General features: G+C 42.9%; 1 protein-coding gene across 4 annotated transcripts in view; it reads left to right on the forward strand.

The window, feature by feature from the left end:
- The first annotated feature begins 2,585 nt into the window (after nucleotides 1-2,585).
- Nucleotides 2,586-21,184, forward strand: part of fxr1 (FMR1 autosomal homolog 1) — a 30,533-nt gene continuing 11,934 nt past the window's right edge. For all 4 annotated transcript variants that reach the window (XM_079505316.1, XM_079505317.1, XM_079505318.1 and 1 more), the window contains exons 1-11: nucleotides 2,586-2,671; nucleotides 6,843-6,895; nucleotides 7,445-7,538; nucleotides 8,540-8,611; nucleotides 9,610-9,758; nucleotides 16,407-16,497; nucleotides 16,997-17,113; nucleotides 17,587-17,757; nucleotides 18,139-18,217; nucleotides 18,540-18,685; nucleotides 19,278-19,364. In XM_079505316.1, coding sequence (XP_079361442.1) covers nucleotides 2,621-2,671; nucleotides 6,843-6,895; nucleotides 7,445-7,538; nucleotides 8,540-8,611; nucleotides 9,610-9,758; nucleotides 16,407-16,497; nucleotides 16,997-17,113; nucleotides 17,587-17,757; nucleotides 18,139-18,217; nucleotides 18,540-18,685; nucleotides 19,278-19,364 — 1,110 coding nt within the window. In that variant the 5' untranslated portion in view covers nucleotides 2,586-2,620. The remainder of the gene's footprint in view (nucleotides 2,672-6,842; nucleotides 6,896-7,444; nucleotides 7,539-8,539; nucleotides 8,612-9,609; nucleotides 9,759-16,406; nucleotides 16,498-16,996; nucleotides 17,114-17,586; nucleotides 17,758-18,138; nucleotides 18,218-18,539; nucleotides 18,686-19,277; nucleotides 19,365-21,184) is intronic.

Below are 21,184 nucleotides of genomic sequence, written 5' to 3' on the forward strand. Positions count from 1 at the left end.
ACACACACACACACACACACACACACACACACACACACACACACACACACACACACACACACACACACACACACACACACACACACACACACACACGATCAGTACATCTCAACAATATTCTGTTGAGATGTCGAGATAGTCAGGAACTTTAACAATAAATGCATTACTATCCTGGACAAAATTGCACCTTTTAAAACAAAATGTCTTAAATTAAATGCTGTGTACTGGTCTACTGAGCAGCAGAGAAGACAAGAGAGCAAAATACTGCAGAAAAGCAGCGTGAAGATGGATAAAAGACAAGCTTGCTGCCTCCTATACACCCTCAGAGAGAGCATGCATGGCTCTCTCGCCTATCAGAATGCTGTCAAGGAGGCAAGAAGGTCTTATTTCTCTAAACTAGTCACTTCAAATAGTTACAACCTCGGGGTCCTATTCTAGGCTATAGACTCAGTGCATGACTCGGTAGTCAGCCCACCTCCCACTCAGCAACTGGAGAGTTCCTGTTTCATTTCACAAATAAAATAGAAGCTATTAGGCAACAGTTTACCCCTGAGCCGGTAATGGACCTGCAGCATTAAGCCCAATGCCAGAGGATGAGACCACAAGAAGCTCCTGTATATCCTGACCGTGAGGTATGAGCGGAACCAGCCAAGTGCCTGGTCCCTGATGCCGACCCATTTCTCCAGCCACTGAATTCAAATTGAGTGGTCAACTGTGTCAAACACTGAGCTGCAGAGGTCAAGAAGGATCAACACTGAGTAATCACCAGAGTTAGCAGCGAGCGATCATTGGTGACTGTTACCAGCATGGTTTCTGTGCTGTGACATGCACCTTTGGATAAGAAAATCACACGTGTGTGAAGTGAGGGGCGCTCTTACTGTATCATCATACATCATACCGTGCTCAGCTAATCAGTTGAGCACATTCCGTGCTCATACAAACAAACACAAAGCTGTGCTTATGAGCACATTCTGTGCTCATACGCACACACACACACACACACACACACACACACACACACACACACACACACCAAAGCAGATTTAAGACTAGATGGAAAGAGGCCTGAGGACAGAGAGTGATTAATAATCGTAAATAATGTCGGGCGGTGGAGGATTTCATCTGAGCTATGTGTTCTTTTTTTTTTGCGGCTTTCACCTTTATTTTTATATTTTTTATAGAGGGACAGACAGTAGGCTGACAGGAAATGGGGAGAGAGATGGGGGAGTGACATGCAGTGAAGGCCGCGGGATCGGGAGTCGAGCCCGTGGCACACTGCCAGACTCGGGCTACCGGCCAAGGTGCCTGGACCGCTGAGCCACGGCCCAGGCCTTTCATCTGAGCTATGACTTCTTCCAGGGTTGGGGAAACTGTTCATAATGGGTCAGCAGTGCAGGGAGGGCAATGATAAAACGATATATATCGTTTGATTGGGATTGTGTATTTTTTGTGCGCGTCGCTCGGACAATCAGGGATTGGCTGATGCCGTAACTATGTAGTTTATGTAAAAACGGTGGTTCCTGATTGACAAAGGGACAACACCGACATAGTGGATGATGTAACTAATTTGAGTTTCAAACGTATATACAGTATAGGAAACTTAAAATATTTAGAACCCATTGTAGTGGTGAGAGATAAAAAGTTGCATGCTCTGCTCGCGCACAAGTAGGCCATTCATGGCCAACTTAATTGTGTGCAAAGCAGTTGGCAGCTCCACAGAGTGCATTTATAGTTTTACCTATGAATTGATTGACTATGAATTGATGACTTTCTAAACACTGTTTTTGAAAAGCACTTTATAAATAAAGTTTATATTTATAGGGGTCAAGCCCAAAGGACGTAGACCTTTTATTGTTTCTGTGGACATTCCGCCATTTTAGCAGTTTTGGCAGAGTACTAGAGGGCCGTGAGAATCCCTCAGGAACTGAAGCTCACACTCATTTGTCAAAAGACCTTTATATATCGTAAATTGTTATGATGATCCACTTTTCTGCCTTTTTTTTGGCCACGTCAAAGAAATCGCATTTCCATACATGCGAATGGAGTCTGACTCTGGTTACACACAAAGCTGGTGTCTGTGTGTAGTACCACATTTGTGATGATTTGATTGACTGAGCACTGAACGTGATGATGTAGCTCTGGTCCATAGCCTTCTACTGCTTCTACGATTCTGCCCTGCAGTATATACTGCATATACTGTATATATATATACTTATACTGCAGGGCAGAATCGTAGAAGCAGTAGAAGGCTATGGACCAGAGCTAGTGATGATGTATGATGATATTGAGCGATGATGTGTGTAAGTTGCACCACAAGTGTGTATTAGAAGAACTATAGGCTATGCATGTGTGTAAATATGTCATAGGCCTGAAAAGAAATAAAACATCAAACTCAGTTCATTGAGCAAAACTCATATTAAACAGGGTTACTGTAGAAAATGAAACAATTACAGCCATAACTCTGATTTATTGGGTAATCCAATCTCTCAAGACAGACCCTGCAATATACAGGTTAATTCCAGTTCCCAACTTCCCACTACATTGCTTCTTGGGTGGATTCCAAAATTAAACTTCCACACATAACAGCACCTGTCCCCCCACAATCCTTTGCGTGTCCAATATGGAGGAACTGGCGGTGGAGGTCCGTGGAGCAAACGGAGCTTATTACAAGGTAAATACCGGCTTAAAACACACGACAACAAACACCAAACCCACCGCAACACGAGACTCGCGCGAAGCTTTTGTCATACCGTAGTGACATATCCCTGTCGTTGTGTGCAAATTAGACTACAGGCGGGTTGAATTGCTCCAAGTTGCTAAGCTAGTCTAAGTTAGCCGTGGCTAAGCTAGTTAGCATTTCAGGCTACATTGCCATGGAATCGTCCGTGATATCATAACAACGCGCCATCTAGCAACGGGGTGTTCCGGAGCCCCCCGGGACGCAAAACGGCACTATTGTCACGTAAAAGCTAAAGTTTATCAATTAAAAATGGTCGCGTTTACACATTTGCAGCCGAGAAGTTATTTTTCTATCGAGCGGCCCTTGTCAAAACTTCTCAAAAGCACCAACGAGGCTACACACGCCTCAGGGCTGTACGTGACGTGAACCCTACGATCCTTGGTGTGTTTATCCTAGAGTTGAGGAGCTGCAACTCTCACCTGTTAGCGACGTTCTTTCAAATATGACCTGATATCATATCATATCGAACTGAATGTTCCACCAGATATTTGATATATGATTGTATTTGACATTAACTAGACACTCGCAAAAGTCGAAGGCTAATGCTATTAGCTAGCGGACTCTGTAAGGACGAAAAGTTAACATTAGCGATTGCCTCAGTTTCTCTAACGTAACATTACACCCGAGAATGGTATTCTACAGCTGACATGGTCACTCAAAAATAATATTCCAAATAAGTAAAAGAGAAAGAAAGAAAAAAACACTGGCCACCCACGGCGCTTCTTGGAAGTTTTAATTGAGTTTGTCTTTGGTTAAGTTGTGGCATTGAGTTTGTAGCGTTTATTGAACGGACGCTTGTGTAACTAAACTGTAACACACTATCTATCATTTGATTCTGATTCATACCTAAGCTATGTGGTTTTCTCGTTTGCGGCGGGTGTGCGAGTGTTTGTGTGTCAGCTGTCCCTTGTCAATCTGGACCAGTTGTCATGTCAGGACAGGGTCACTGATACTCTGTACTCTGTCTAAGCTATTTCTAGACATGCCTGCTTGACTAGCCCCTTTCCTCTGGCCCCATTCCTCATCTTTCCTCCCCCTTCCCTCTTCTCTTCTCATCACACCTTTCCTGTCCTCTTAACTATTTTCTTCTCTCTAGTCTACTCGGCTGCACCCATCTCTTACAATCTGTCTCTTCACAGTCATTCTACCCACTCAACCATTCATTTATCAGTCTCCCTGGCTGCGTGATCCTGTTGCGTTGGCCCTCCTTGTTGCCATGTTGTCCAAGCTGAATCACTGAGTTCTACTGTGTTTTGTAATTTGTGTATCCTGTTGATGTTGTGATTTGGTTTATTCTGTTTTCCTAGTAGGAATGTGTTTTCATTGATGTGTGTGTTGTGTTCCAGTCTTAACAAATCAAGTACAAACCTTTTCCATTCAACTAATATCATGTGCTCATTGCTCAAGCAAATTCCTGACAACTTTCCTGACTTTATACATTTATTTTTAGTAGTAGTTTGGTAAACTTTACTGCCTTGACCCTACTTCCGTTGTGTGATCATGATTTGATTCCTGTGACTTTAATGATTTGGCTTGTCTTGCTTGGACTTAACGTATCCCTTCTTGTGGCTTGAACCGGTGTCTTACTTGACCCTACCTCTGGTATTTTAAGGTTCACAGACCTTTATCAGTTTATCTTTAATGTTGTTTTCCAACAAAGGCATTCTTTTAACTGCAAACCAAGAAGACTGTGCGGGAATCTGTTTTACGATAGTCAGCCCATGGTCTTCTGACTCACCTGTTGATGTAGGTGTGGACATTTTCTGCCCTTATTATATCCGTTACAGTAAAAGGTGAACAATAAGGAGAATATAATAAGGAGAACATGGTCAATTTGCAATTCATTAGATGCACAGATAAAATATGACTATGTAGGATATTATTCAGCAGTAATTAAAGCAGATAAAGCAGTTGGTTACTTGGTTTCTATTGCCTACTGTATGCCTATTTGGTGCACAGTGATATATATATATATTAGGTTAACAGGACATTGCGGAAGCACATAAACCTCTCAGTCGTTCCCTTTGATTAAATACCAGCCAGCACATGATCGGCCAAAAGCCAATGTTTTGATTTCACTCTTCCAATAATAACGGATGGATAAAAGGAATGGATCAAGGAATACTAGCCTAAATAATTCAGTCCTAAACCTGTGACAGAACACACTTTTTCCTCATATGTGCAGTTTGTGAACACACCACATGCATCACAATGTGGTGGCGTTCGGTGGCGGAGCCACATTTTACAGGAAAAATCCATCCCTGCTTGTGGAGATGTTGAGTCGTCGACTTGTGCGGTGATGACTAGCCTACCGGTATGTTTCCTTTGGAAACATACTTTGGAAACATACCCAGTGGAAATGGGCAATCATTATTCTTCACCTATAGGAACAAAAGGCTTCACAGAAACAATGTTGGTGTAACTATGTGATTCATTTATATTCATATATTCAATCCAACTTTTCATGATTTTCACTTTCATTTCATTACAATCCAACTCTTCATAGCTTTCACTTTCCTTTCACCAGGCATTTCCTTGGCCTGGTTTTGCAGACTGTTAAGTGTTGCATTTGTTGCTGCATTTGATTTTGTTTTGTGACATCATGCACACATAGCTGCATGAACTTGTAAAGGCTCATTCATAGTCTGGGTTTTCGGTGGTGAGGTGACCACCGGAGCTGAAATAATGTTGAGCGGTGGTGAGTAAAAACAGAGAGAAGGGCGGTGGCGGTGGTTTGCTCTTCACCGCGGCTCGTGACGTAATGTTGTAGTTCGGTGGTCACCTAACCACCGAAAATCCAGACTATGAATGAGCCTTAAATCTCCTGCTTTTTTTTTTTAAATGAATATATTTAAAGATATTTTTGGGGTGTTTCTGCCTTTATTGGATAGTGCAGTGAAGAGTGACAGGAAACAGTGACAGAAACGCAGCAAAGGCCGTCGGGCTCTGGTATCAAACCTGTGACTGGCTCGCTGTCAGGCTGCGTTAGAGCCTATATGCGGTATGCACCTTAACCACTAGGCCATCAGCGCCCCGTAAATCTTCTACTTTTGAGGGGACGGGCATGCTGCCTACAGACAAATCCTTTTCTAGACTGCTTGACCTACAGCCACACCATAAAAAAAGGGATATTTTCTTCATTAGGCTGTCACTGTTGTTTAGTTGGCTGCTACAACGTTAAAATATTGAGGCTCCGGCTGCTGGCAGGGTGAAGCCATGGCTCTAAGCCAGTCAGTTCTTCATCTTTCACAACAAAGTGTCTGATTATTCAAACTAAGGCTATGAATTAAGTTAAGTAGGCCTTTTTTTTATCTTGGCAAATATGTCTTGGTCATTTTCCTTGACACTTATATTCATTTGTCAGCATGATGTGCCTTGAAATGTCAGTCGCTAGACTTCCATTGCAATTAGGAATACAGTATAGCAGACGCTCTTTATCCAGAGCATTAGGCAAGGAAAACAGAAGGTAATACGGTACAACAATGCATAGAAATGGTGATCTAGGTGAGATGATAGGTAAACAAAATAATAATAATCAATACTCTGTACATTGAGAGTTGAGACTATACACAGTACACACTATAGGATGCCAGGTCTACAATAATCTGGCACCTGTCTACATATGCTATCTAAGTTACATTTTAGCCTTGGCATTTGGCATAAGCCTGTAAGGTCATCATGGCCAGGGCAAGTGCCACGGGTTAAGGTGGAGTCTGAAGAGGTGAGTCTTCAGCCTACGGCAGAAGATTGGGCGTGAGTCTGCAGTTCTAACTGCAATGGGGAGTTTGTTCCTGAGTTTGGGAGCCAGAAGGGAGAAGAGTCTGGGACGTGTGGAGCGGTGTCCCGGGATGTTATATGGAAGCTTCTGACTTTTGAGTCGACAGTGTCCCTCTTCCCTAATAGCTGATCTGAGTGAGCACAGGAGAGGTTGTTGTAGAGTTGGATCAGGCTTTGAAGAAATGAGGGTGCATCATGCCATACCTTTTTGTTTCCAAAGATGGAAAAATAAATCATCTTCCATATTTGAATGCTGAAGATGGAACTAACAACAAAGCAAGTTGTATTTAAAATTAATTCATATTTCTGTCTCTCTCACATGCAGGGCGTTGTCAAAGATGTCCACGATGACTCATTCACCATTGCCTTTGAGAACAAGTGAGTTTTTCTTTCTAATGTCCAACCAGATGCATTTAAATAGTAAATACTTGTTTGAAATGTGTGCCCAAATAGAAAATTATAATCTAGTTGTGAGGGCATATTAAAGTGGTATGTTAGCACAAAAAAAAGTAGGCAGCTAACCAATTTAACCTCAAAGTAATGGTTATAGCATAATATATATTTGTTTTCTAATTTTTACGGGTTTATTTGACGGTAGGGGAAATATGGGTGGGGAATTGGACATGGGGTGGTTCTGTGGGTGTTGTGCACTGTGCGGGTGGGCCACATGTGTGATACAGATGGACTCCAGGGGTAGGGCCCGACAAGCCTATGGCTTCTCCCTAGCCCTTTCTCGGATTTGGACAGGACGCGGACACTAAAAAAAAAGTGTATAAATGTGTGTGTGTGTGTGTGTGGGAAATGAAAGTGATGTTGCCTGTATGTCCAACATTCCGAAAATAAAACAAAACTGAATGGGGTGTGGTTTCGGGCTTCAGCTCAACATATACGTTTGTTGATGTTGATTTCCATTGTCACTGTTTCCAGTTGGCAGCCAGAACGCCAGGTGCCCTTCAGTGATGTCAGGATGCCGCCTCCTGCTGACGGGAAGAAGGACATTGGAGAAGGGGAGGAGGTGGAGGTGAGCATGAGTCACCCTAATTAACAGTGGATTGTGCCTTCTACCTGCACTATTCATATATTTAATTCATCATTTTAAAGGAGAATTCCATGCTAGAAGGCTTTCTTACCTTTATTTGTAGCCCTCAATGAATTGCATTGAATTGAATGGGGCTATGGGGTGTTGTGCTAATTCGCTTATTTCCATTTATTTTTAATATATCCTCTCTTCATAATGTAAATAATATCCCAAGCAGCACACTTTTATTTGAATTAGCACAACACCCCATAGCCCCATTCAATGCAATTCATTGAGGGCTTATGGTAGGGGGAATAGCCAATAAGGAGTTTTTGCACAAAAAAACACCTGGACCTCTTTGGTGGGGACGTAACGACTACAAAGAAAGGTAAGAAAGCCTTCTAGCATGGAATTCTCCTTTAATGCCAATAGAAAATCCGTGACATACACACTATATCTCATTCTAACACGGTAATCCTATAGTATTATACCCAGTCCTGATGGTAACTTCACCATTATGCCGAATTTGACCAAATGAATCTGGCGATGTAATTTCCTGTCCACGTGATCACAACATCCGCTAGTTTTCTCCACTGTGCTACGCTACACAGTAGTCAGATGTCCGGGATGCTAAGCTATCATCGTTTATTTTAATAACTAAGTCAAATTAAGCTCTAATCAAGCCCCAAATATCGCATTTTACGCATCAATGTACATAAAGACCAGCTTTTAGATCTGCTATTTTCGGAGAGAGTTGGTGCAGAGTAAAAAGAGCAGTCCAAGTACAAGAGCCAACAGTCTCGATATTGAGGGTTTAAGGCCCAAACCACACCAGCTGCAACTATTCGCAACTACTCGTTATAGATGATTTACAATTTATAACTACATGCTCTTTGTTGTGCTCTCATTTCCCCCTCTTTCACTGCTTATTGCATTCTCCATCTTTATTTCATTATTTGTCTCTGTTTCCCTTCCGCTTTAACATTTTGCCTCTCTCCTGTTAGATATTCTCCAGAGCTAATGACCAGGAGCCTTGTGGCTGGTGGCTGGCCAAAGTGCGCATGATGAAGGGAGACGTGAGTTCCATTTTTGTTATAAACTCAGATTTCCTCAGGAGTATTGTTCAGTACCGCTTGAAAACAATTAACCAAGTTTAATTATGGAATTGGTCAGAGATGAAATGTGGACCTAGAATGATAGTTTGGATTTCGCAGACTAAAATCCCAGTCCTCACAAGTCGCTGTCAGTGCGCCTGCCTTCTTGTCAAGTGATGTACAAATTATAACGATGGGAGTGTGGTTTGCATAATTTGTCAGAGGGATTGTCATTCACTGTTTGTTGGTAACTTGAACCTTTTCTGGCTGATGTGACTGTTACAGCGAGATGTATCCGCTACGTCTGTTTAAGCCTCATTCATAATGCATTATTCATGTAACCAAAGAGCGTGTTTTGACTGGTTCTCATATTTGAATCCACAGTGGCTCTTGCCTATCAATCAGTTAGCCACAACCCTACTAGAGTAAACCAAGCCACCTAGGCTTGTGTGGTTCCCTAAAGGCCCACACATACTCTACTTTTAGGTGATAACCTACACACCTAAACGGTGATGTTGGTTGGTAAAAACAGAGTGTGTTGGAGTGAGCGGTGAATCGCTTATCAATATCACCGTGGCTTCAGTGACGTCATGTTGTAGTTTTCCTAACCGCCGCGGTTTGATTAGGTCACCTAAATCTAGAGTATGCTTGGTGTGGAGCTTAAGCTAAGGTGCAAATAGCATAGGAACTTTACTTCATTATCTGAGTCACATGTTGAGAAGATCAAAAAGGGGTTCCTGGGCTCGGGATTCAGTCTAGACTTGCCTGAATAACTTGATAAGTGATAAGTGAAATCCAGTAGCTGACTAAATTAAATGTGGACATCAAAAGAACATTGTTCACCCTGGGCCGTGGCTGTCTAATTACTGTACCCTAACAATAAAGGCAAAAACACCCACATAAAAAAAAAAAAAAAAAGAACATTGTTCATTAAGTCATGTGTCTTTTGTATGTGTTGACCCTCTTGTCTATCCGTCCAGTTCTATGTGATCGAGTATGCAGCCTGCGACGCCACCTACAACGAGATAGTGACCTTTGAGCGTCTGCGTCCGGTCAACACCAACAAGGCGATGACCAAGAACTCCTTCTTCAAGTGCACTGTCCCCGTTCCGCAGGATCTACGAGAAGCGTACGTACAGAGAAGCAGCTTGCAGTGTTAATTGACCCATAGATGGGTCCCTAACTAACTAACCAGCAGGCTCTTTCCTTGTTCCGCAATGGTTATGGTTGTTTTTGTTGAATTTTCTAAAACATTTAAAAACATAATTTATGCCCAGTCACTATATTGCACCTTTTTACTAGGACCAAGTTTAAAATGAGATTCGAAGCAACTGGAAAAAAATAAAAGTTATTTCAATGGTAGTGGATGGAAAGAGAGGATTTTTGTCCAACCAAGAAACGGCAACCAATGGGTGCAAAGAGGGGCAGAACTACGGGCGGGACTGGACAAAGGGACAATTCCCACCATGACTATTTATACTTCCACACTATCTACCGAACTAACTTAACTTGCTAATGGCAAATACAATTTAAAAACCTTTAGCAGGGGGTTCGGGACCCTTGTGGGGTCCTATGAGGGACCTGGGCTCTGCCAAATCTTTGTGTGATGGGGAATATTGTCCGACAAATGGCAGATCTACAAGCGCACAATGCCTCGCAACAGTGAGCTTTTAGATCGGCTATTTTCGGAGAAAGTTGGTGCAGAGTAAAAAGAGCAGTCCAAGTACAAGAGCCAACAGTCTCAATATTGAGCGTTTAAGGCCCAAACCACACCAGCTGCAACTACTCGCAACTCCTTGCAACAAAACAAACCACGGCAGTGCAACTCCTTGCAACTGGTGCGGTTAGGGCTTTAAAGGTTATATTTCTGAAAATACACATTGGCATGAATCCAACATATTAATCTACCTCAATTAAAAGCAATTCATAAATGTTACGCTTAACGCCAATGCTGTAGCTCTACACTAGCAATTGGGCTTTTATAGTGCTTTTGATTGATCAAGTCATAATGCTACTCACGTTAGCATCGGGTTGCTAGCTGGTGTTGTCAATAACACAGGATCGTGCCACCATGATCATCGTGCCCATAAACACCCATTCTATAGGTTTCTTTCAATCGCCTGCATCTCTTATTCCTTGTCCCAGATGGCATTTTTGGTCATAACAAGGTTTATTCCACGGCTGGGAGCCGACCCTGTGATGCCTTCCACTACACTGTTGACTCTGTTTGATAAACAGGAAGTGACCACGCATCGTCCAACACCCTAACATAAGTTCAAGACCGGAAGTCTGGAAATGTGGCTTTTCAAAATAAGAGCTGAACAGGGAAAAATTACGGCGTGAATTATATCACAACTTTTTTATCAATAAATGCTGGCGGATTTTGTCTAATCTACTAGGTTACTGTATAGTTTACATTAATCATTGCCTCTCAAACCCACATACCACGCGTAATGTGCGAGCGGCATCAACATGCCGCTCGATGGCGTGTCGAGTCTGTCGACAGCTTGCAGATCTTTTATTTTGGGCAGTGGGCACACAACGAGGCGCGCTGCGCTACGATGGGGAAATTAAATAGCTGTAGCCTATATTACGTGTATGCAGGCGCTTTCATAGTTATATGGAGTATTTACCGTGGTGATGTTGATTAGGTAGCCTAATTTAGCTTATTCACCCAGCTGGGTTCAACGAGACAGCAGTGTCTCGTTAAGCCCCGACGTTTCCAAATGAGCTATTGCGGATGAATCGATGGTCTTACAAAACATTTAAGCATATGGCAAGTTAACTTAAGTTATATAGTTGATGCTGAGCAGTAAGCAGCTCATTTGGTTGGCAAACCAGAGGCCAGCCAGCTGTAGCAAGTTCAACAACCACCGTTCTATTCTGTCACTTTGGTCCCAGCCCGACTAATTCTCGTGTATTTTGGGCCCTACCCTACCCGAAAATGCCAGGTCGGGTTCGGGCAGAGATTGAGAACTCTACTAAGGGGTCCTTGGACTGAAAAACATTGGAAGACCCCAGCTATAGAGTCTAGAGGAATTTGAGAGCTAAGAAAATAAGCATGTGCTACAAAGTAACTTGAGCAACAAGTAAACAACATACTTGGCATCTAAGTAACATGACTAGCATCTATCTAAAATGGTAAACAAACAGGAAGTGCAGCAGACGCTAAGATAATAAGTAAATGCAAGGAGATGAGTTTTCAGATTTTGGCAGAAGATGGGGAGTCAAGTGACTCTGCAGTTGAAAGGACGTCTGATGGAGGGAAGTCATTCTAAAACTTGAGAGGAGCCAGGAGGGAGATAGGTCTAGGGGCTGCCTGGAGCATTGGGACAGGAGAGATAGACCTGTGTTTGTTGAGGGAGATAGGTCTAGGGGCTGCCTGGAGCAGGAGAGATAGACCTGTGTTTGTTGATTTTCTCATCGTGGTATGCAGAGTGATGTAGTGTTGTAGGTCTGGATCATAACCCGCAAGTAGAGATGTCCCAATACGGTATCGGAAAGGTATCGGTATCGGCCCTTTTTGGTCATATCGGGTCATATCGGTATAGCCAAATATGCCAGTCTAACCACTGATTCGACACATGGGGTAAGGGGTTGACACTGGCAGGTAAATAAAATGTTGGGGCATGTGGAGTTTGCTTTCTAGTTGCCCAAACTGCAAGTGCACATTTGAGTGAGGACTCTGCTATTAACAACAGAAGATAAAATAAGTTATTTAAAAAATATATACATTATTATAAATATTCTCTGGTATCGGTATCGGCTCAGAAATTGTCATATCGGGATTGGATCGGGAACGAAAAAAGTGTATCGGGACATCCTTACCCGCAAGTAGTGGTGCCATGGCCCTAGCTCGCTGTGTTGTAGGGCTAGTAGGGGTGCCATGGCCCTCTGCTTTGTAGGGCAAGTAATAATAATAATAATAATAATAATCTTTATTTATAGAGCACCTTTCAGACACAAGTGTAGTTCAAAGTGCTTTACATACAGTAAAAAGAAAAATTCACATAAATGCAAAAAATAGAACAAAGGTAAAAACAAAAGTAATAGCTTCGAATCTGGTCAGTAGAATTCGTTGAAATTAAGAGTAAATTTAAGATAAGGAATCATGAAGGAAACAGAATCAGTTAAAGGCGAGGTCATAGTAGTGGGTTTTTAGCCGCTTCTTAAAGTCCTCAACTGAGGTTGCCAGTCTGATATGGAGAGGAAGAGAGTTCCACACCCTAGGTACGTAGCTGGCAAAGGCAGCTTCGCCGTGTCTTTTGCCATTTGTTGGAATTTCGATCAGCCGTTCAGTGCCGAGTGACCTGAGGGGGCGAGCTGGGACATACTCGTGGAGGCAGTCTGACAGATAGGAAGGTGCCAGACCCTTCTTGACTTTAAAAGCAAGTAAAAGAACTTTAAAATCTATCCTAAAATGTACAGGGATCCAGTGTAGGGATGCTAGTACTGGGGTAATGTGGTCCCTTTTCCTGGTGTTTGTTACAATTCTTGCTGCTGCGTTTTGGATTAGTTGTAGGCGGTCCGTGGTTTTTTTGGGCAAGCCTGTATAGAGTGCGTTGCAGTAATCTAAACGAGACAGTACAAAGGCATGGGTCAGTTTCTTGGCATCCTCCAATGAGAGGAAAGGTCTGACTCTTGCAATGTTTCTTAGATGGTAAAAAGATATTTTTGTGACATTACTAATGTGCTTTTCAAGATTTAACTCATGGTCTAGGATAACTCCCAGGTTTTTCACAGTTGGTTTGACCTGTGAGGACAAGTTTCCAAATTTGTTCATTAATGAAGTCTTTTGATCATCTGTACCAATGATGAGGATTTCGGTTTTTTCTTGGTTTAGTTTAAGGAAGTTATTGTTCATCCACTGCTCAATGCTGGAAAGGCAATTTAACAGGGGGTGGAGTGGGTCGCTGCTATCTGGATCTACCGATAGGTATAGCTGGGTATCATCCGCATAGCTGTGAAAATGGATACCATGGCTGCGGATGATTTCTCCAAGCGGGAGCATATAAAGGGAGAACAAGAGTGGACCAAGGATCGAGCCCTGGGGGACACCGAATAGGAGATTTCGCTTCTCTGAGACGTAATCCCCTATACTCGCAGAGTAGTTCCGGCCTATGAGGTAGGTGCGGAACCAATTAAGTGTGGGTCCTGAGAGGCCAATGTGCGTTTCAAGTCTATTCAGGAGTATTCCGTGGTCGATAGTATCGAACGCGGCGCTTAGGTCAAGGAGGACAAGGACAGAGACTTTCTTCTGGTCTGTGTTCAACCTAATGTCGTTCATGACTGTAATGAGTGCTGTTTCTGTGCTGTGTCCGCCTCTAAAACCGGACTGAAATTTTTCTTGAATGTCGTTTTCTCTCAGAAACGCCTCAAGTTGTTTCAGAACAGTTTTTTCCATGATCTTGCCTAAAAAAGGTAGATTAGAGATTGGCCTGTAGTTGTTCATGAGAGACGAGTCTAAGGTTGGTTTTTTAAGTAGTGGCCTAACTAAGGCAGATTTAAGGGAGTCTGGAAATATACCTGATGCTAGGGAGCAGTTTACAATGTCCAGCAGTTCGTTGATGAAACAATCTAATGTCTCTTTGAAAAATAAGGTAGGAATTGCATCAAGTGAGCAAGTGGACGATTTTAGCTCCAAGATATTTTTCCGGAGGTCCTCTTCATTCATTTCCCTGAAGTGGTTTAGACGGTGAAGGTTCTCGCTGACGGTGGGGTGTGTGTTGTTGTTGTTAAGACTTATAATACTGTTTCTAATGTTGACAATTTTATCTTAAAAAAATGAAGCAAACTCCTCGCACTTTGACTGTGAGGGTTCATGGAGATGCTCGTTAATGTGAGGGGGATTTAGAATTCGGTCAATGGTGGAGAATAGTATTCTAGGGTTGTTAGTGTTATTGCTTATGATTCTAGAGAAATAGGCCTGCCTTGCGCAGCGCAGAGCTTTGTTGTATATATGGATGCAGTTTGAGAAAATTTCGCGATGGACTATTAGCTTGCTTTTCTTCCAAGCGCGCTCAGCTCGACGGCATTCTCGCTTTAGCAGGGCAGTTTGATCATTTTTCCAGGGGGTGGCGTTGGTTTGTGGGGTTCTCTTAATTTTCTCGGGTGCTACCTTGTCTAAGGTTGACCTTAGTTTGTAATTAAAATTGTTGACTTTTTTATGAATAGAAATATTTTTGTCGGAGAAAACCTGTTGGCTGCACAGGTGGTCCGAGAACATGTCAGCTGAGGAGGGGCCAATAAAGCGCCTTTTTGTGGGGTATTTGGAGCCATTCTTTTTTAGGCCCGGGATGGTGATATTAAAAAATACACAATAGTGGTCTGAGACAGTTAGGTCAGTAATCCTGTCGATCACTGTAGTCAGTCCCCTGGATATCACTAGGTCTAAGGTGTGACCATGTTTGTGGGTTGGCCCGACGACGTGTTGCACTAGGTCAAAGGAATGTAGGGCTTGTAGAAAATCTAAGGCCCTGCGGTCTTGGGTATTTTCGATGTGCAGGTTTACATCCCCAGTTAAAAGGATGCTATTGTGATTGGTCACGCAGACTGAAATTAAATCTGAGATTTCCCTTAGGAAGGAGGCTGAGTACTTTGGGGGTCTGTAGATGGTGACCAAAAGTGTGGGAGTTTCACTTTCAATTTGAATGGCTATGTATTCAAATGAACTGAAAAGGCCAAGGTTCAGAGGTTTGCATTTAAATGTGTCTGAGAAGATGGCAGCCAGCCCTCCTCCCATCCTCCCATCCTCACGGATAGAATGAATAAATCTATAATTTGGGGGTGAGGTTTCAATTAGGACGGATGCGCCATCTGACTGTAGGGGTGCCATGGCCCTAGCTCGCTGCGTTGTAGGGCTAGTAGGGGTGCCATGGCCCTAGCTCGCTGCGTTGTAGGGCTAGTAGGGGTGCCATGGCCCTAGCTCGCTGCGTTGTAGGGCAAGTAGGGGTGCCATGGCCCTAGCTCGCTGCGTTGTAGGGCTAGTAGGGGTGCCATGGCCCTAGCTCGCTGCGTTGTAGGGCTAGTAGGGGTGCCATGGCCCTAGCTCGCTGCGTTGTAGGGCTAGTAGGGGTGCCATGGCCCTAGCTCGCTGCGTTGTAGGGCTAGTAGGGGTGCCATGGCCCTAGCTCGCTGCGTTGTAGGGCTAGTAGGGGTGCCATGGCCCTCTGCTTTGTAGGGCAAGTAGGGGTGCCATGGCCCTAGCTGCTTTGTAGGGCAAGTAGGGGTGCCATGGCCCTAGCTGCTTTGTAGGGCAAGTAGGGGTGCCATGGCCCTAGCTGCTTTGTAGGGCAAGTAGGGGTGCCATGGCCCTAGCTCGCTGCGTTGTAGGGCTAGTAGGGGTGCCATGGCCCTAGCTACTTTGTAGGGCAAGTAGGGGTGCCATGGCCCTAGCTATTGTGGCGTGAAGTACACGGAAGACGGGAGACTTAAGGATTTTGAGAGGTTGAAGACCAGTTCTGCTTTGGCTACTTTACTGACATTATGACAATTATGCACACAACAACCAAAACTAAATAAAAATGTGTTTTCAAAGCTTGCATATTAAATATATAAAAATATGCATGCATACAACTATATATATATATATATATATATATATACACACACACACACACACACACACACACACACACACACACACATACAACATACAAGCTCTATATGGTGCTTTATTGATATTTGCAGATTGCCTTCTTTGCTAGAGAAACCCAAGTTACAATTGCAGCCTGAAAGGCTGACATTCATATTTATACATTTTGTTCTTTGATTTCAGGTGCCAGAATGACCCACATAAGGACTTTAAGAAAGCTGTGGGAGCCATTCACATCTCCTACTGCGCTGAGACCAGCGAACTAGTCATCATGGTGAGCCATTCACATCTCCTACTGCCCTGAGACCAGCCAACTAGTCATCATGGGGACTGTTTATTGATAGACCAGCCAACTAGTCATCATGGTGACTGTTTATTGATCTTGTTCTGCCCTGCTTCTGTTCTGTGCCTGTCATTCTGTGATGGCAGGATCTTAGCTCATTTAGCCTGGGACCCACACTAGTGAAAATGGAAGATCTACAAGCTCACAACGTACTACTTCTTAAATATTTGTTTTCTAATTTGTGGAATTTCTTAGATCTTTTTTTTTAATAATAATTAAAAGGAAACAAAATATGAAAGGGACCCATAAAAATGTGACCCACAAATGGTTTCCGACCCACTGTTTGGGTAACAGTATTGTAGACTAACTGTGAGCTGTGTTCCTGCAGTAGAACTAGATGACTCACTCGGGCTCTCTTTTGGTTCTTATCATCAAAGCAACAATGAAGTATGTGTTGGTGATTCTTACTTGTGTGTGTTTCTGTGTTTAGTCCACCAACGAGGCCACAGTCAAGCGAGTCTCCTTGCTGAGTGACATGCACTTGCGCAGCATTAGGACCAAGCTGCTTCTGATGTCACGCAACCAGGAAGCCACAAAACACCTGGAGGTCAGTGCTAACCATAGTCACAAGTTTGAAGTGGATCGGTCTGGCATTTTGTTTTAGATAAGCAGAGGACAGATACACAGTTTACACACTCATGAATATTTTGAGCATTTATAGTAGGATGCTTATCCCGCACCACTTATGACTTGCATGAGCTGGTCCTATCCTTTTTGAGCGGTGCCTAACCGCTCCAATGAACAGCTATGTGTGTCCATATGTATGTACAGTATGTATGTATGTCCACTTGAGTACGGCAATACCGCTGGCTGACTTAAAGTGGTACTGTTGAGCAGCCTAACACACACACACACACACAGACCCATTGACACACACACCTCAGTTCAGTCTGATTTTTCATTATCAACAGAATGTCTTCTTTCTCATTGGAATAAGCTGGAGAATAAACCTATAGAGAATTCAGTGTCTTAAATAATAATAATAATAATGTGTGTGTATATCTTCCATCTGTCTAATAGAGTTCCAAGCAGCTGGCGTCATCTTTCCAGGAGGAGTTTACAGTGCGAACGGACCTGATGGGGCTGGCCATTGGTAGCCATGGCAGCAACATTCAGCAGGCACGCAAAGTTCCGGGTGTCACTGCAATAGAACTGGATGAAGAGACTGGCACCTTCAGGATCTATGGAGAGGTGTGTGTGTGAGAGAGAGGAAGAGGAGATAATGAACATATCAATATGGCTTTGAGAGGCAGAGTAGGGGAGGGAGAGAGTGTGTGTTTACAGTACATGTTGGTTTTGTACAGATTTGATGCAGTAGGATTGATTTCCAGGTTCTGAGTGGATACCAATTCATCACTCTCAAGTCTCAATACTCTAATACCTTTCTTCCAAGAGTGCTAAACTCTTTATTTTCCATGGTGGCCCAGGTTTGTTTTCCAAACAAATTCTTTTAGGTCAGGGTAGCTCCTATATATCTGTTATTTAGCGAGCCATAGGAGCAACCCGTGACAGTATGTAACTGTGAATATGTTCTTGAGTTAGATGGCTAATATCTGTTGTGTTGTTTTTCAGACGGTGGAGGCGGTGAAGAAGGCCAGGGGCTTCTTGGAGTTTCTAGAGGATTCTGTGCAGGTGCCTAGGGCCCTGGTTGGTACGTTGACATATTTACATTAATTTCCACTTGAGTCTGGCCATAAGTCAATGTTTTTGTTTAATTAGTTCTCTCTCCCGATTGGATGAAATTAGTATCCTGGACCCTTTTACAGAACAAACACCCCATAGCAATGATTACTATCAGAATATTGAACTATTTTTTAACACTTTTTTTAGGGGCTGCTGACACTGACAATTCATTATCCCTGCCCTGTAGTTTCCTGAAGTCTCATAGCATCAGTCGGTTAGCCTCAGCTTTTCTTATGATTGTCACGTTTTCTGACTTTCCTCCTGAATGTTGGTCTGTCTTTCTGTCTCAGGCAAGGTGATTGGTAAGAATGGTAAAGTGATCCAGGAGATTGTGGACAAGTCCGGTGTGGTCCGAGTCAGGATAGAGGGAGACAACGACAACAAGCAGTCTCGACAGGAACCTCGGCAGGAGCCTCGACCGGAGCCAAGGCCAGATGTAAGCATCGACCGCTCTGCTACTACTACTGTACTGCACTGTACAATCCTTAGGGTTCATTTAACCCATTCTGAACGGGAACCCCTTTTGGTGTTGTAAGCATTATGTTATACTTTAGCTATTGAAAAATAGCAGATCTACAAGCTTGTAGGTCTGCTATTTTTGAAAAATCACGAAAATGGGGTGCAAATCTTTGAATATATATTCTTTCAGAGCGAACGTTTCTAACTCAAATCTTTGCTTGGGGTTCCTGGAACAACATATTTTCAAATGGGGGTCGGTGGCCAATTGCATATCATTTTTGGGGTCATTGACATGAAATTAAGTATGTAGCAACACTGATACAGAAACATGAGGTATTTCAGAAAATAGAATTTAGAAGACATTTTTTTTTAAATTTCGACGTCGGGCCTAAATGGGTTAATACACTTTCAGAGTCACAAATCAAATGCATACATTAACACTAGAAATGTACCACAAAGAATGAATATGCCAACTAGTAGTTTACACATTTTAGTTTTCCACAAGTTTAGTGCTGCAGTTCAGGAGTGTCCTGTACTAACCGTGGATCGTGTCTGTGTTGCTGACACAGGGAATGGTCCCCTTCACCTTTGTGGGCACTAAGGAGAGCATTGGCAATGTCCAGGTCTTACTGGAGTACCACATCTCCTACCTCAACGTAAGTACACGTGTGTGTGTGTGTGTGGTGTGTGTGTGTGTGTGTGTATCTCTGTGTGTGTTGCACTGAGTTTGAAAGAGTATAGGTGTCCTATATCATTATTTTATCTCTTTGTAACCAGTGGATTAAATTCAGTTGGCGATGTAAAAGTGTACAGGAAAGGAAAGCAACCCATACTCGATCTATATAAAGGCAGAAAGACAGGAAAAACGCTGAATAATGAATAATTTAATAAAAGGGGCATGAAAACGAGCAGATTTTGTACTTTATTTTCCTGCAGTGATGTTGTTGTATATGTATATCCTGTGTCAGAGACACATTTTAGTCCAAAAGCACGCAGTGAACTCGTTTTGTCCAAGGGACCGCGTGCATCTGCAAGGTCTGAGTCAGAACTAATTCAAGTTGTAATTCGCTATGCAGTATGCATGTACAATCATAACAACTGTTCCACAAAATATTAAGCAGTCTGTCAGTCCTGCCTCAACATGCTCATGCATGCTCAGTCTTTCTGTCGGCGTGTGTGTGTGTGTGCGTGTGTGTGCGTGCGTGCGTGCGTGCGTGCGTGCGTGCGTGCGTGCGTGCGCGCGTGTGTGTGCGTGTGCGTGTGCGTGTGCGTGTGTGTGTGTGTGTGTGTGTGTGTGTGTGTGTGCGTGCACTCAGCTGAGAGGTTAATGAGGTGCTCCGTCATTGCATGACGATATGACTTCGGAAAACACCCTTGGTAACAAGTTGTCAACGTGTGTTTGTGAGAGGGAGAAGGACATACAGGCTGGATGTTTGTGTGTGTGAGAGAGAGAGACAGGTTGTTGTGTAGCATATAATATATATCTGCATTTATGCTCATCATACTGTAACCCACCATGTCCTCAACACAGGACACCCTTTTACTACTTCGTTTTTATTTTATAATTTATTTTGGTTCTTATATAATATTATTAATATTTTATATTATTATAACATTGTTTTCTTCTGCAAGTAAATTTGACACTTGGTTTGTTTGCTTAATTTTTCCAGACACATTTTCAATATACATGAATATAACCACACAACTATCAAAATATAAACAAACAAATTTTATTTATTGCAATTTGTAAAAAAGAATATATATATATATTATTAGTGATGCATATTGCATAGGATATCCCTGGGACACATTCCATTGAAAACCTAACGTCACTGTTCCTGTACAGGTAGATCATTGCAGAACGGTAAAGACATCGTAGACTTAGTAAGCAATGCAGCTGCAGCCAATAAGATTAACAATGGGTGTTTTAGAGGTAGGTGTGCCAAGAGTCATGGGTGTGTCAATGTGCAAGACGGTAGTCAACATTAGAGCCATGGGTGTGTCAATGAAGACGGTAGTCAACAGTATTGTACATGCTTGCACTTTAGCACACCCTAAATCTATCACACCCGCAAGTATGTTTATTAGCTGCAGCTGAGTTGCTTACATCACTGTGTATTTACTACAATAAGGTCGGTGTAATGCAATGCAGTCTACAATGTTTTGGTCCTTCTGTAGTTTTTAACCTGAACCAGAAAACAAAATACAAAGTCAGCCTAGAGTTTCATGTCCCTTAATCTTTTAATTTGATTCAGCATAGATTGTTTTGAGGGTGTAATTGGCTGTGCAGTTCTAATACAGTAGTAATGAACACCCAATAAAGAAATGCTTCAAATTGGCCTGGGCCATGGCTCAGTGGTCCAGGCACCTTGGCTGGTAATCCAGTCTGGCAGTGTGCCGCGGGTTCGACTCCCGATCCTGACGGCCTTTACTGCATGTCTTCCCCCCCATCTCTCTCCCCATTTCCTGTCAGCCT

This window comes from Electrona antarctica (genome assembly GCF_951216825.1).
Source record: "Electrona antarctica genome assembly, chromosome: 7".
NCBI lineage: Eukaryota > Metazoa > Chordata > Actinopteri > Myctophiformes > Myctophidae > Electrona > Electrona antarctica.